The following is a 16,538-nucleotide window of genomic DNA, read 5'->3' as shown; positions in this document are numbered from 1 at the left end:
GAAGAGCATGACACTACATTTGATGATGTGTGTTTTAATTTGGAGATCATAGGTTTCCGTACGCGGAGGAGAGCACGGTGGAGGTAGCCGAGGGAGAGGAGCTGGCCGACATCGCTACGGTAGATGGACCTGCGAGCAAGGCGGGGACGACGTGCAATGGCGAGGCGCGACAGGGCGAGCCCGAGAAGCTTCTTGACCCTCGCGGTCTGCTTGGAGGTCTTGCCCTGGAAGAATCCCATGGCGATTATTGGTGGATCGTCGGACCGGTCGTTGCTGCCTTTCGGTTCACAGTGTCTTTTGCTTGATGGGGAGGAGAGGAATGGGAAGAAGGCGACTTGCTAGTTGATTGATCTGAAGACTGCTATGGTGGGGAACGAAGATTTTATAGGGCCATCTAGTAACCGTGGCAAGTCTAAGTTTACTGTGTGTCTAAAATGAGCTCGTTTTGCATCTGCATGTTCAGAGCCTTGCTGTTGATGCAGCACGTGCCTGAACAAGGATAGTAAGTCAAACGTGCACAAAGTTACTGGCGCAGTGGTAAATCAAATAAAACGCGCAAAACATTTACAAGGGGTAAATTAAAATAGAGCACAGAGAAAAATAGTGCAGTTTAGCGCTTGATATGTGTCGCCTGTCGGCTGTCCCGTGTTAGTGTGTTTAGCTAGTTTTTGCTGTCAATTAGGTGCATCTTGATCCTTGAGATATTTGCATCTTTGGTTTTCATTTTTCTTGTTCTTTTTGAAATCTAGTTGCTATAGCGAAAATTTGAAGCAAATGTTTCGTTTGGTCCAATATTCCTGTCTTTAAACATGTATTCGTTCCTTTTGGTTGACTTCAATGGATCGTATAAAAAAGGTGACATAGTATTGTAGATGACACTGTTTACAGAATGAGTTTGAGATAGAGGATTTGATATGAGACCTGCTGGCCTTCTTTTTTGCAATTTTCTTACATTCTAAATGCATGTTACTTCTATAAAAACTTTTGTTGTTCTGGTTAAGTACCAAGCTACCGGACATTTGCTCTCATTTATTCTTTGTTAAACACAACTGTGAATATGTAGTCGTGACAACATAGCGGAACAATCAAAATTAGCTAACTATTTTTTACAAACATATTATTGAACACCATATATACATGAAATAAACCTTCCTCCAATCTTAGATCTGCACAACCACAATCTGTCCAAACCTCCAACAACAATATAATTGCACCAATTAGTTCACTAGGACATGAATTCTGCATCATCCCCAACACAAATATCAAAGAGTACACATATCCCTTTCATGCCAGCATATCCGTACACACAACCAGTTTAGATATGGAACAGTAGCAAGCAATATGATGACTTAATCAACACATAAAGAAACTGAAATCTACGTGAAAATTCCTTGTGAGAAAAACCACAAACGACGGTGAGTCGATTCTACAACTAGATGAAGCACATACGAAAGGTGGGAGCCAATAAGTGTCGATAGACTAACTTTCTTCACAAATATCTCTCTTTTAATAGTGGATTTGGCATATCAAAGCTAAAAAGGATCAAGATGTTCAAGATAAGGGTGAATTGGTCTTCTCTAAAATTTCTTAAACAAGTTAAAGCCTATCAACAAGCCCGCATCATCCATTGTGCTAGAAATGTTTTTCTACATTATGATCAAAAGTTTTGTATCTTATGTTTCAACCCTATTCTAGTAAAGTAAATAGTTGAATATAATTGCACAAATATAAATGCTCAACCTCATCGATCCATTAAAAGGGATCGAAACCCTGAATAAGTTTGAATAAGGGGATCCACCACTCCCTCGGCTTGGAGATGAAGTTGCTCATGGCTTAGACGTTCTCATGATTAGCCTCAATTCCATGGTGCGATACCAAGAAACCGAGCAACTTTTCAGAAGCTAATCCGAATACACATTTTTAGGGTTAAGCATCATAATGGTACCATGAAGGCTTTCAAACACATATATAAATCCTTGAGGATTGGATCACTTGGACAAGATTTAAATCTGATGTTGTGTATATATACATCAAATTTTTTACCTATGTGGTTACCTAAAGTAATGTGTACCACATGGATAAAAGGCAGATAAGGAGTTTTTAGTCCATAAGGTACATTTATATAGCAATACAAGTCCCAAGAAGTTACAAAATATATTTTCTCCTCATCTTCCATAGTCATACAAATTTGGTAGAAACCAAATTAGATTCGACTATTTATTTTTTTGACCGAGAAAACTATAGGGTATGCCCCTACAACAGCACAAATTTTATAGAATTAAATAAAATAAAGGTGTTGTTCACTTGTTTTTTATTGCTGTGAACCAAAAACGAGGCAACACAATTGTTAAACGTTAAGGACCTTCGTTCTTCGAAGCATTATCTCCTTTCGGGTATAATGGTCTTCAAATGAAGGTCATGGAGAACAAGTCTTCATCATTCATAAAAGTAAGTATTTATATCCCCATGGCCCTAAGCTTTCGAAGCCCCAAAAGGACGGCTTCATATTCTGCTGTGCAATTGAACTCCAATCTGGCTGCATAGCAGGTTTTGATCTTTGATGGTGAAATTAGAATAGCAGCTGCACCTGCGCCGAAAGTTCCCCATGATCCATCACAGAATATTGTCTAGGCTTTGGTATCTGTTAGGTGTCCTTCTTCATGAGCCCTTGACATCCACTCGACAATGAAGTCTGCTAGTGCTTGAGATTGGATCGAGGATCTATGAACAAAATCAATGGTGAATTCGTTCAGCTCTGCAACCCATTTGCCAACCCTTCTTGTAGCTTCTCTATTTCTTATGATGTCGTTTAAGGGTTGAGACGAAGGTACTACTATATGGTGAGACTGAAAATAATGCTGAAGCTTCCTGGAAGCCATCAATGCAGCATACAGTACCTTCTCCAACTCTGTGTAATTCCTTTTTGATGGACTTAATACTTCAGAGACAGTAAACTGGGACCTACCTCTTTGATTGTTCATCTTGCTTTTCTTGAACTAGCACTGCACTAACTGCAGCGTGGGAAGCAACTACATACAATAGCAACAAAGCTCCTCATGAAGGTGGAGTCAAGGTAGTTAACTGTATAAGATATTGTTTTAAATCTTCGAAGGCCTTTTGTTGATCCGGTACCCATTGAAAGACTTCAGCTGACTTTAGTACTTCGAAGAATGGTAAATTCCTTTCTGCTGAACTTGAAATAAATCTATTCAATGATGCCAGCCTTCCTATTAATCTCTGAGCACCTTTTCTTGACTTTGGTGGCTCCATCCGAAGTATAGCTTCTATTTTGCTTGGGTTAGCTTCAATCCCCTTTGTTGATACTAGACAACCAAGAAATTTTCCCTTCTTCAACCTAAAGACACATTTTTCTGGATTTAACTTGAGGCCAGCCTCCTGAAGTTGGCAAATGTTTCTTGTAAATCAACAATGTGGTTTTCTTGCTTCGTGCTCTTGACTATGATATCATCAACATATGTCAAAACATTCTTGCCGATCTGAGTGTAGAGAACTTTGGAAGTCATCCTGCTGAAGCTTCCTCCAGCATTCTTGAGCCCCTCGGGCATCCGAACATAGCAATAAGTTCCGTTAGGGGTTATGAAGCTTGTTTTGGGCTCATCTTCCTTCTTCATCCAGATCTAATGATAGCCTGAGTAGCAGTCCAGCAGGCTCATGAGCTCCGAAGTGGCTTCCACATCTATGATGGAGTCTATTCTTGGCAAGGGAAATTCATCCTTCAGGCACGCCTTGTTGAGATCTGTGAAATCAATACACATTCTCCACTTTCCATTGGCCTTCTTTACCATCACAGTGTTGGCTAGCCATTTTGGGTATGTCACTTCTCTGATCACTCCAGCACTGAGGATGAAAGGGAAATGTGCCCTTGGGCCATTTCTAAGTGTTTTGGTGATTTAGTGTCCAACACAAGTGCCTAAGTGTCAAATGGTGGACAAAGTACAAATCAAGTATAAAGGTATGTTTCTCAGACTTAGTACATTGTTTTAGAGACTAATGTATTGTGTCTAAGTGCTGGAAACAGGAGAAATCGAATTGGAGGAGAGATGGCCTTGTTCAGCCAAAGCCAGTTCTGTTTGGGTGCACCGGACTGTCCGGTGGTGCACCGGACAGTGTCCGGTGCGCCATACTGGCTCAGGCGAACTTGCTGCTCTCGGGAAGAAATTAACGGCGTACGGCTATAATTCACCGGACTGTTCGGTGTGCACCGGACAGTGTCCGGTGAGCCAACGGTCGCCGGGCCAACGGTCGGCCGCTTAATCCGGGCGCGACGCGTGGCCGAGCCAACGGCTAGAAGGGGGCACCGGACTGTCCGGTGCGCCAACAGCTCCAAGGCGCCAACGATCGACTTCGCCAAATCAGGAAAGAGATCCGCACTGGACAGTGTCCGGTGGTGCACCGGACTGTCCGGTGCGCCAGGCGACAGAAGGCAAGAATTGCCTTCCAGGAATGCTCTCAACGGCTCCTAGCTGCCTTGGGGCTATAAAAGGGACCCCTAGGCACATGGAGGAGTAGACCAAGCATTCTCTAAGCATTCCTAAGCACTAAGACATCGATTCCGCGCTTTTGATTCCTTGCAATAGCAATTAGAGCTCTAGTTGAGTTGTGAACTCATTGAGTTGTGTTGTGAGCTCTTGTTGCGACTTGTGTGCGTGGTGTTGTTGTGATTTCTTGTCTTGAGTGTGTTGCTCATCCCTCCCTTACTCCGTGCTTCTTTGTGAACTTCAAGTGTAAGGGCGAGAGGCTCCAAAGTGTGGAGATTCCTCGCAAACGGGATATAGTAAAGCAAGCAAAACACCGTGGTATTCAAGTGGGTCTTTGGACCGCTTGAGAGGGGTTGATTGCAACCCTCGTTCGCTGGGACGCCACAACATGGAGTAGGCAAGCGTTGGTCTTGGCCGAACCACGGGATAAACCACTGTGCCATCTCTGTGATTGATCTCTTGTGGTTATTGTCTTTTGTTGAGACTCCTCTCTAAGCCACTTGGCATTATTGTGCTAATGCCTAATCAAGTTTTTTGTGGATTAAGTTTCAAGTTTCAAAGGATCACCTATTCACCCCCCTCTAGGTGCTCTCAATTGGTATCAGAGTCGTTCTCTTCACAAAAGGACTAATCGCCCGAAGAGATGGATCCTAAGGGGAAGGGAATTGTGATCAACGATAAGGAGAAGGAGTCCTTCATCAACGAGCCAAAAGATGACAAGCCTACCGACTCAGGCTCGGGTCACAAACGAAGAGATGGGAAGAAGAAGAAGACGAGGCGCATCAAGGAGATCGTCTACTACGACGACAGCGATGAGTCCTCTTCTTCCCAAAAGGACAACGACGACAACGACTACGACAAAAGAAAGACGGTTAATTCAAACTTTTCTTTCGATTATTCTCGTATTCCGCATAGCTCAAATGCACATTTGCTTTCCATCCCTCTTGGCAAACCTCCACACTTTGATGGGGAGGACTACAGATTTTGGAGTCACAAAATGCGTAGTCACTTGTTCTCTCTCCATCCAAGTATATGGGAGATTGTTGAGAATGGAATGAAATTTGATAGCTCGGATAGTCCTGTATTTATTAATGAACAGATTCATAAAAATGCACAAGCTACTACTGTGTTGTTAGCCTCTTTGTGCAGGGACGAGTATCATAAGGTGAGCGGCTTGGACAATGCCAAGCAGATCTGGGACACCCTCAAGATCTCTCATGAGGGGAACGACGTCACCTTGCTCACCAAGATGGAGTTGGTAGAGGGCGAGCTCGGGAGATTTGCAATGATAAGGGGCGCGGAGCCAACCCAAATATACAACCGACTCAAGACCCTCATCAACAAAATAAGGAGCTACAGAAGCACACGATGGACGGACCACGATGTCGTTCGCCTAATGCTAAGGTCCTTCACTGTACTTGATCCACATCTGGTGAACAATATTCGTGAAAATCCTAGGTACACCAAGATGTCGCCCGAAGAAGTTCTTGGGAAGTTCGTGAGCGGGCGAATGATGATCAAGGAGGCAAGATACGTGGACGACGCATTGAATGGTCCAATCAATGAGCCTCAACCCTTTGCTCTCAAGGCAACAAGAAGCAAGGAGGCGCTACCTAGCAAGGTGGCACAAGTTGAGGCGGTAGGGCTAAATGATGAAGAGATGGCTCTCATCATCAAGCGCTTCAAGACGGCGCTAAAGGGTCATAAGGGGCAGCCAAGCAAGACCAAGACAAAGGGGAAGCGCTCATGCTTCAAGTGTGGTAAGATTGGTCATTTTATCGCTAACTGCCCCGATAATGATAGTGACCAGGAACAGGGGAACAAGAGGGAGAAGAAGAAGGCATACAAAAAGGCTAAGGGCGAGGCACACCTTGGCAAGGAGTGGGACTCGGATTGTTCGTCATCCGACTCCGACAATGAAGGACTCACCGCCACCGCCTTCAACAAGTCATCCCTCTTCCCCAACGAGCGCCACACATGCATCATGGCGAAGGAGAAGAAGGTATGTACTCGAAACAATGCCACTTATGATTCTTCTAGTGATGATGAGTCCAGTGATGAAGAAATAGATTACTCTAGTTTGTTCAAGGGATTGGATAGAACTAAAATAGATAAGATTAATGAATTGATTGATGCCTTTAATGAAAAGGATAGACTTTTAGAGAAACAAGAGGACCTTTTATATGAAGAGCATGACAAATTTTTAGAGGCACAAAAATCTCATGCTTTAGAAGTTAAAAGAAATGAAATGCTTTCTTGTGAACTATCTTCTTGCCATGAGACAATTTCTAGCTTAAGGAGCATAAATGATGATTTGAATGCTAAGCTAGAAATAGCTAGTAAATCTAACTCTTGTGTAGAACATGTTATGATTTGCAATAGGTGTAAAGATTTTGACATTGATGCCTGTAGTGAACACCTAGTTTCAATTTCCAAATTGAATGATGAATTGGCTAGTCTTAATGACCAACTTAAGACTAGCAAGAATGAATTTGACAAGCTAAAATTTGCAAGGGATGCCTACACAATTGGTAGACACCCCTCAATTAAGGATGGACTTGGCTTCAAGAGGGAAGCCAAGGACTTAACAAGCCATAAGGCTCTCATCTCCATCAAGGAGAAAGGGAAGGCCCCTATGGCAAATAGTGTGCAAAAGAACCATGCTTTCTTATACAATGATAGGAAATATTCTAGGAATGTTCATTGCAATAAAGTTGTTTCATATGCTATGACTGCTTCTAGTTCCCATGTTGTGCATGGTAGAAATTTAGCGAGGAAAAATGTTATTAATCACATGCCTAGAAGAAATGTTGTTCATGTTTCTAGGAAAACAAGTAGTGAACCTTCTACAATTTATCATGCTTTAAATGCTTCCTTTGCTATTTGTAGAAAGGATAGGAAGAGAGTTGCTATAAAATTAGGGGCAAAATGCAAGGGAGACAAAACTTGCATTTGGGTCCCTAAGGATATTTGTACTAACCTTGTAGGACCCAACATGAGTTGGGTACCTAAGACCCAAGCCTAAATTTGCCTTGCAGGTTTATGCATCCGGGGGTTCAAGCTGGATTATCGACAGCGGATGCACAAACCATATGACGGGGGAGAAGAAGATGTTCACCTCCTATGTCAAAAACAAGGATTCCCAAGATTCAATAATATTCGGTGATGGGAATCAAGGCAAGGTAAAAGGGTTAGGTAAAATTGCTATTTCATCCGAGCACTCTATATCTAATGTGTTTTTAGTTGAGTCTCTTGGATATAATTTGTTATTTGTTAGTCAATTATGCAAAATGGGATATAATTGTCTATTCACAAATGTAGATGTGTCTGTCTTTAGAAGAAGTGATGGTTCATTAGCTTTTAAGGGTGTATTAGACGGCAAACTTTATTTAGTTGATTTTGCAAAAGAGGAGGCCGGTCTAGATGCATGCTTAATTGCTAAGACTAGCATGGGCTGGCTGTGGCATCGCCGCTTAGCACATGTGGGGATGAAGAACCTTCACAAGCTTCTAAAGGGAGAACACGTAATAGGTCTAACCAATGTTACTTTCGAAAAAGATAGACCTTGTGTAGCTTGTCAAGCAGGTAAAGAAGTGGGAGGAGCACATCACAGCAAGAATGTGATTACCACATCAAGACCTCTGGAGCTGCTACATATGGACCTCTTCGGACCCGTCGCCTATCTAAGCATAGGAGGAAGTAAGTATGGTCTAGTTATTGTTGATGATTTTTCCCGCTTCACTTGGGTATTCTTTTTGCAGGATAAATCTGAAACCCAAGGGACCCTCAAGCGCTTCCTAAGGAGAGCCCAAAACGAGTTTGAGCTCAAGGTGAAGAAGATAAGGAGCGACAATGGGTCCGAGTTCAAGAACCTTCAAGTGGAGGAATACCTTGAGGAGGAAGGGATCAAGCACGAGTTCTCCGCTCCCTACACACCACAGCAAAATGGTGTGGTAGAGAGGAAGAACAGGACGCTTATAGACATGGCGAGGACGATGCTCGGAGAGTTCAAGACCCCCGAGCGCTTTTGGTCGGAAGCCGTGAACACGACTTGCCACACCATTAACAGGGTCTACCTTCATCGCCTCCTCAAGAAGACGTCATACGAGCTACTAACCGGTAACAAACCCAATGTTTCGTATTTCCGAGTTTTTGGGAGTAAATGCTACATTCTAGTGAAGAAGGGTAGGAATTCTAAATTTGCTCCCAAAGCTGTAGAAGGGTTTTTGCTAGGTTATGATTCAAATACAAAGGCGTATAGGGTCTTCAACAAATCATCGGGTTTGGTTGAAGTCTCTAGCGACGTTGTATTTGATGAGACTAATGGCTCTCCAAGAGAGCAAGTTGTTGATCTTGATGATGTAGATGAAGAAAATGTTCCGACGACCGCAATGCGCACCATGGCGATTGGAGATGTGAGGCCAATGGAACAAAAGGAGCAAGATCAACCTTCTTCCTCAACAATGGTGCATCCCCCAACTCAAGAAGATGAATAGGTTCATCAAGAGGAGGCGTGTGATCAAGGGGGAGCACAAGATGAACATGTAATGGAGGAAGAAGCACAACCGGCACCTCCAACTCAAGTCCGAGCAATGATTCAAAGGGATCATCCCGTCGACCAGATTTTGGGTGACATTAGCAAGGGAGTAACTACTCGGTCTCGATTAGTTAATTTTTGTGAGCATTACTCCTTTGTCTCTTCTATTGAGCCTTTCAGGGTAGAGGAGGCCTTGCTAGATCCGGACTGGGTGTTGGCCATGCAAGAGGAGCTCAACAACTTCAAAAGAAATGAAGTTTGGACACTGGTGCCTCGTCCCAAGCAAAATGTTGTGGGAACCAAGTGGGTGTTCCGCAACAAACAAGACGAGCATGGAGTGGTGACAAGGAACAAGGCACGACTTGTGGCAAAAGGTTATGCCCAAGTCGCAGGTTTGGACTTTGAGGAGACTTTTGCTCCTGTGGCTAGGCTAGAGTCCATTCGTATTTTGCTAGCATATGCCGCTCACCATTCTTTCAGGCTGTTTCAAATGGATGTGAAGAGCGCTTTCCTCAACGGGCCAATCAAGGAGGTGTACGTGGAGCAACCCCCTGGCTTCAAGGATGAACGGTACCCCGACCACGTGTGTAAGCTCTCTAAGGCGCTCTATGGACTTAAGCAAGCCCCAAGAGCATGGTATGAATGCCTTAGAGACTTTTTAATTGCTAATGCTTTCAAGGTTGGGAAAGCCGATCCAACTCTTTTTACTAAGACCTGCGATGGTGATCTGTTTGTGTGCCAAATTTATGTCGATGACATAATATTTGGCTACACTAACCAAAAGTCTTGTGAAGAGTTTAGCAGGGTGATGACGCAGAAATTCGAAATGTCGATGATGGGCGAGTTGAACTACTTCCTTGGGTTCCAAGTGAAGCAACTCAAGGATGGGACCTTCATCTCCCAAACAAAGTACACGCAAGATTTGATCAAGAGGTTTGGAATGAAGGATGCCAAGCCCGCAAAGACTCCAATAGGAACCGACGGACACACCGACCTCAACAAAGGAGGTAAGTCCGTTGATCAAAAGGCATACCGATCTATGATAGGGTCTTTACTTTATTTATGTGCAAGTAGACCGGATATTATGCTCAGCGTATGCATGTGTGCTAGATTTCAATCCGATCCTAAGGAGTGTCACTTAGTGGCTGTGAAGCGAATTCTTAGATATTTAGTCGCTACGCCTTGCTTTGAGATCTAGTATCCAAAGGGGTCTACCTTTGACTTGATTGGATATTCAGACTCCGACTATGCTGGATGTAAGGTCGATAGGAAGAGTACATCGGGGATGTGTCAATTCTTAGGAAGGTCCCTGGTGTCATGGAGTTCTAAGAAACAAACTTTCGTTGCCCTATCCACCGCTGAGGCCGAGTACGTTGCCGCAGGACAGTGTTGCGCGCAACTACTTTGGATGAGGCAAACCCTCAGGGACTTTGGCTACAATTTGAGCAAAGTCCCACTCCTATGTGATAATGAGAGTGCTATCCGCATGGCGGATAATCCTGTTGAACACAGCCGCACAAAGCACATAGACATCCGGCATCACTTTTTGAGAGACCACCAGCAAAAGGGAGATATCGAAGTGTTTCATGTTAGCTCCGAGAACCAGCTAGCCGATATCTTTACCAAGCCTTTAGATGAGCAGACCTTTTGCAAGTTGCGTAGTGAGCTAAATGTCTTAGATTCGCAGAACTTGGATTGATTTATAGCATGCATGTGTTTATGCCTTTGATCATGTTCCTTAATGCATTTTGTTGTTTATTTATGGTGCTCAAGTTGTACAAACACTCCCCGGACCTCACAAGTCCTTTGCAAGTGATGCACTTATTTAGGGGGAGATGTGTTACAACTTGACTCTTTGGGACTAACCATGTGCTTGAGTTTGCTTGATTTAGTCTCAAAGGTGAATTGAAAGGGAAACAGTGGACTTGGACCATGCAAGACTTCCACTGCACTCCGATGAAAGAGTAACTTATTCCAAGTTCATCTCTATACTCTTATTGCCTGTTTACTCTTAGTTGAAGATTTTGGTGAGGCAATGGGGTTAAAGGGCCAAAATTGATCCCGTTTTGGTGCTTGATGCCAAAGGGGGAGAAAATAAGGCCAAAGCAATAAATGGATCAGCTACCACTTGAGAATTTAAAAAAAAATAGAGTTAGAGTTTTTGTTTGTCAAAATACTCTTGTTTGTCTCTTATTGTCCAAAGTTGGTCTCTTGTGGGGAGAAGGTTTAATTATGGGAAAAGGGGGAGTTTTTGAATCGTAAAATATCTCTCTTTATGTTTCAACATGTGTGTTTGACTTAGAGATAGGAAATTGAGTTTGATTTGCAAAAACAAACCAAGTGGTGGCAAAGAGTGATCCATATATGCCAAATCTGATTCAAAACAAATTTGAGTTCTTATTTGAATTGATTTTGTACTTGCTCTACTTGCTTTATGTTGTGTTGGCATAAATCACAAAAAAGGGGGAGATTGAAAGGGAAATGTGCCCTTGGGCCATTTCTAAGTGTTTTGGTGATTTAGTGTCCAACACAAGTGCCTAAGTGTCAAATGGTGGACAAAGTACAAATCAAGTATAAAGGTATGTTTCTCAGACTTAGTACATTGTTTTAGAGACTAATGTATTGTGTCTAAGTGCTGGAAACAGGAGAAATCGAATTGGAGGAGAGATGGCCTTGTTCAGCCAAAGCCAGTTCTGTCTTGATAGTCGCCTAGAGGGGGGGTGAATAGGGCGAAACTGAAATTTATAAAAATAATCACAACTACAAGCCGGGTTAGCGTTAGAATTATAAACGAGTCCGCGAGAGAGGGCGCAAAACAAATCGCAAGCAAATAAGGAGAGTGACACGCGGATTTGTTTTACCGAGGTTCGGTTCTCGCAAACCTACTCCCCGTTGAGGAGGCCACAAAGGCCGGGTCTCTTTCAACCCTTCCCTCTCTCAAACGGTCCCTCGGACCGAGTGAGCTTTCCTTCTTCTCAATCAACCGGGAACAAAACTTCCCCGCAAGGGCCACCACACAATCGGTGCCTCTTGCCTCGGTTACAATCGAGTGTTGATCACAAGAGCACAAGTGAAAGAAAGAAAGCGATCCAAGCGCAAGAGCTCAAAAGAACACGGCAAATCTCTCTCGCTAGTCACTAAAGGCTTGAGTGGAATTGGAGAGGATTTGATCTCTTTATATGTGTCTAGAATTGAATGTCTAGCTCTTGTAAGTGGTTAGAAGCTGGAAAACTTGGATGGCAATGAATGTGGGGTGGTTGGGGTATTTATAGCCCCAACCACCAAACTTGACCGTTGGCTGGAGGCTTCTGTTCGATGGCGCACCGGACAGTCCGGTGCACACCGGACAGTCCGGTGCCCCTGCCACGTCATCACTGCCGTTGGATTCTAGCCGTTGGGGCTTCTGACTTGTGGGCCCGCCTGGGGGTCCGGTGCACACCGGACATGCACTGTTTGATGTCCGGTGCATCGGTATGGGCAGCCCTGACGTCTGCGCGCGCTGCGCGCGCATTTAATGCTGCGCAGGGAGCCGTTGGCGTCGCAGAGAGCCGTTGCTCCGCTGGCACACCGGACAGTCCGGTGCACACCGGACAGTCCGGTGAATTATAGCGGAGCGGCTGCCGCGCGAACCCGAGGCTGGCGAGTTCAGGAGGCCGAGCTTTCTTGGAGCACCGGACATGTCCGGTGCACACCGGACAGTCCGGTGAATTATAGCGTGCCGGCTTCCGAGAATTCCCGAGAGTGAAGAGTTGGAGTCTGAGTCCCCTGGTGCACCGGACAGTTACTGTTCACTGTCCGGTGGCACACCGGACAGTCCGGTGCGCCAGACCAGGGGTGCCCTCGGTTGCCCCTTTGCTCCTTTATTGAATCCAAAACTTGGTCTTTTTATTGGCTGAGTGTGAACCTTTTACACCTGTATAATCTATACACTTGGGCAAACTAGTTAGTCCAAAGATTTGTGTTGGGCAATTCAACCACCAAAATTATATAGGAACTAGGTGTAAGCCTAATTCCCTTTCAATCTCCCCCTTTTTGGTGATTGATGCCAACACACACCAAAGCAAATATAGAAGTGCATAATTGAACTAGTTTGCATAATGTAAGTGTAAAGGTTGCTTGGAATTGAGCCAATAAAACTACTTACAAGATATGCATGGAATGTTTCTTTCTTATTTAACATTTTGGACCACGTTTGCACCACTTGTTTTGTTTTTGCAAAACCTTTTGTAAATCCTTTTCATAGATCTTTTGCAAATAGTCAAAGGTAAATAAATAAGAGTTTGCAAAAGCATTTTCAAGATTTGAAATTTCCTCCCCCTGTTTCAAATGCTTTTCCTTTGACTAAACAAAAACTCCCCCTAAAAGAGATCCACCTCTTAGTGTTCAAGAGGGTTTTGATATACCATTTTTGAAATACTACTTTCTCCCCCTTTTGAACACAATAGGATACCAAATGATAAAGACTTTTGGAAAGCACTAAGTTTTTGAATTTGGTGGTGGTGGTGCGGTCCTTTTGCTTTGGGCTCATTTCTCCCCCTTTTTGGCATGAATCGCCAAAAACGGAATCATTAGAGCCCTGGAAGTGCAATCTTCCCCTTTGGTCATAAATAAGTGAGTTAAGATTATACCAAAGACGAAGTCCTTTTGCGTTTGAGCTTTTACTCTCTCCCCCAAGGATGAAGTCCTTTTCCTTGATGCTCATTTCTCCCCTGAAGAAGAGAGTTGCTCGGAGTGATGGCGAAGCATGAGTTACGGAGTGGAAGCCTTTGTCTTCGCCGAAGACTCCAATTCCCTTTCAATATACCTATGACTTGGTTTGAAATCGACTTGAAAACACATTAGTCATAGCATATAAAAGAGATATGATCAAAGGTATTTAAATGAGCTATGTGTGCAAGCTAGCAAAAGAAATTTCTAGAATCAAGAATATTGAGCTCATGCCTAAGTCTGGTAAAAGATTGTTCATCAAGTGGCTTGGTAAAGATATCGGCTAATTGATCTTTAGTATTAATGTAAGAAATCTCGATATCCCCCTTTTGTTGGTGATCCCTAAGAAAATGATACCGAATGGCTATGTGCTTAGTGCGGCTATGTTCGACGGGATTGTCGGCCATCTTGATTGCACTCTCATTATCACATAGCAAAGGGACTTTGGTTAATTTGTAACCGTAGTCCCGCAGGGTTTGCCTCATCCAAAGCAATTGCGCGCAACAATGTCCTGCGGCAATGTACTCGGCTTCGGCGGTGGAAAGAGCGACCGAATTTTGCTTCTTTGAAGCCCAAGACACCAAGGATCTTCCCAAGAACTGGCAAGTCCCCGATGTGCTCTTCCTATTGATTTTGCACCCCGCCCAATCGGCATCCGAATAACCAATTAAATCAAATGTGGATCCCCTAGGGTACCAAAGCCCAAACTTAGGAGTATAAGCCAAATATCTCAAGATTCGTTTTACGGCCGTAAGGTGGGATTCCTTAGGGTCGGATTGGAATCTTGCACACATGCATACGGAAAGCATAATATCCGGTCGAGATGCACATAAATAGAGTAAAGAACCTATCATCGACCGGTATACCTTTTGATCCACGGACTTACCTCCCGTGTCGAGGTCGAGATGCCCATTAGTTCCCATGGGTGTCTTGATGGGTTTGGCATCCTTCATCCCAAACTTAGCTAGAATGTCTTGAGTGTACTTCGTTTGGCTAATGAAGGTGCCCTCTTGGAGTTGCTTGACTTGGAATCCTAGAAAATACTTCAACTCCCCCATCATCGACATCTCGAATTTCTGTGTCATGATCCTACTAAACTCTTCACATGTAGACTCGTTAGTAGACCCAAATATAATATCATCAACATAAATTTGGCATACAAACAAGTCATTTTCAAGAGTTTTAGTAAAGAGTGTAGGATCGGCCTTGCCGACTTTGAAGCCATTAGCAATAAGAAAATCTCTAAGGCATTCATACCATGCTCTTGGGGCTTGCTTGAGCCCATAAAGCGCCTTAGAGAGCCTATAGACATGGTTAGGGTACTCACTGTCTTCAAAGCCGGGAGGTTGCTCAACATAGACCTCTTCCTTGATCGGTCCATTGAGGAAGGCACTTTTCACGTCCATTTGATAGAGCTTAAAGCCATGGTGAGTAGCATAGGCCAATAATATGCGAATTGACTCAAGCCTAGCTACGGGTGCATAGGTTTCACCAAAATCCAAACCTTCGACTTGTGAATACCCTTTGGCCACGAGTCGAGCTTTGTTCCTTGTCACCACACCATGCTCATCTTGCTTGTTGCGGAAGACCCATTTGGTTCCTACAACATTTTGGTTAGGACGTGGAACTAAATGCCATACCTTGTTTCTCGTGAAATTGTTGAGCTCCTCTTGCATCGCCACCACCCAATCCGAATCTTGGAGAGCTTCCTCTACCCTGTGTGGCTCAATAGAGGAAACAAAAGAGTAATGTTCACAAAAATGAGCAACCCGAGATCGAGTAGTTACCCCCTTATGAATGTCGCCGAGGATGGTGTCGACGGGGTGATCTCGTTGGATTGCTTGGTGGACTCTTGGGTGTGGCGGTCTTGGTTCTTCCTCATCCTCCTTTTCTTCATCATTTGTATCTCCCCCTTGATCATTGCTATCATCTTGAGGTGGTTCGTCTTCTTGATTTTGCTCTTCATCATTTTGAGCCTCATCCTCATTTTGAGTTGGTGGAGATGCTTGCATGGAGGAGGATGGTTGATCTTGTGTACTTGGAGGCTCTTCGGATTCCTTAGGACACACATCCCCGATGGACATGTTCCTTAGCGCGATGTATGGAGCCTGTTCTTCACCTATCTCATCAAGATCAACTTGCTCTACTTGAGAGCCGTTAGTTTCATCAAACACAACGTCACAAGAGACTTCAACTAGTCCAGTGGACTTGTTAAAGACCCTATATGCCCTTGTGTTTGAATCATAACCAAGTAAAAAGCCTTCTACAGTTTTAGGAGCAAATTTTGATTTTCTACCTCTTTTAATAAGAATGAAGCATTTGCTACCAAAAACTCTAAAATATGAAATATTGGGCTTTTTACCGGTTAGGAGTTCATATGATGTCTTCTTGAGGATTCGGTGAAGATATAACCGGTTGATGGCGTAGCAGGCGGTGTTGACTGCTTCGGCCCAAAACCGGTCCGGTGTCTTGTACTCATCAAGCATGGTTCTTGCCATGTCCAATAGAGTTCGATTCTTCCTCTCCACTACACCGTTTTGTTGTGGCGTGTAGGGAGAAGAGAACTCATGCTTGATGCCCTCCTCCTCAAGGAAGCTTTCAATTTGAGAGTTCTTGAACTCCGTCCCGTTGTCGCTTCTTATTTTCTTGATCCTTAAGCCGAACTCATTTTGAGCTCGTCTCAAGAATCCCTTTAAGGTCTCTTGGGTTTGAGATTTTTCCTGTAAAAAGAATACCCAAGTGAAGCGAGAATAATCATCCACAATAACTAGACAGTACTTACTCCCGCCGATGCT

General features: G+C 43.8%; 1 protein-coding gene across 1 annotated transcript in view; it reads right to left on the bottom strand.

Annotated features, from left to right (window-relative positions):
- The window catches only part of LOC103644022 (keratin, type I cytoskeletal 9), a 34,265-nt gene extending 34,026 nt beyond the window's left edge, over nt 1-239 (bottom strand). The window contains exon 1 of the mRNA XM_008667210.3: nt 63-239. Within this exon, the coding sequence (XP_008665432.3) occupies nt 63-239 (177 nt within the window). The remainder of the gene's footprint in view (nt 1-62) is intronic.
- Between the last annotated feature and the right edge of the window lie 16,299 nt (nt 240-16,538).

Source organism: Zea mays, chromosome 1 (genome assembly GCF_902167145.1).
Source record: "Zea mays cultivar B73 chromosome 1, Zm-B73-REFERENCE-NAM-5.0, whole genome shotgun sequence".
NCBI lineage: Eukaryota > Viridiplantae > Streptophyta > Magnoliopsida > Poales > Poaceae > Zea > Zea mays.
The sequence above is the reverse complement of the archived record's forward strand: the minus strand, read 5'-3'. Positions and strand labels throughout refer to the sequence as shown.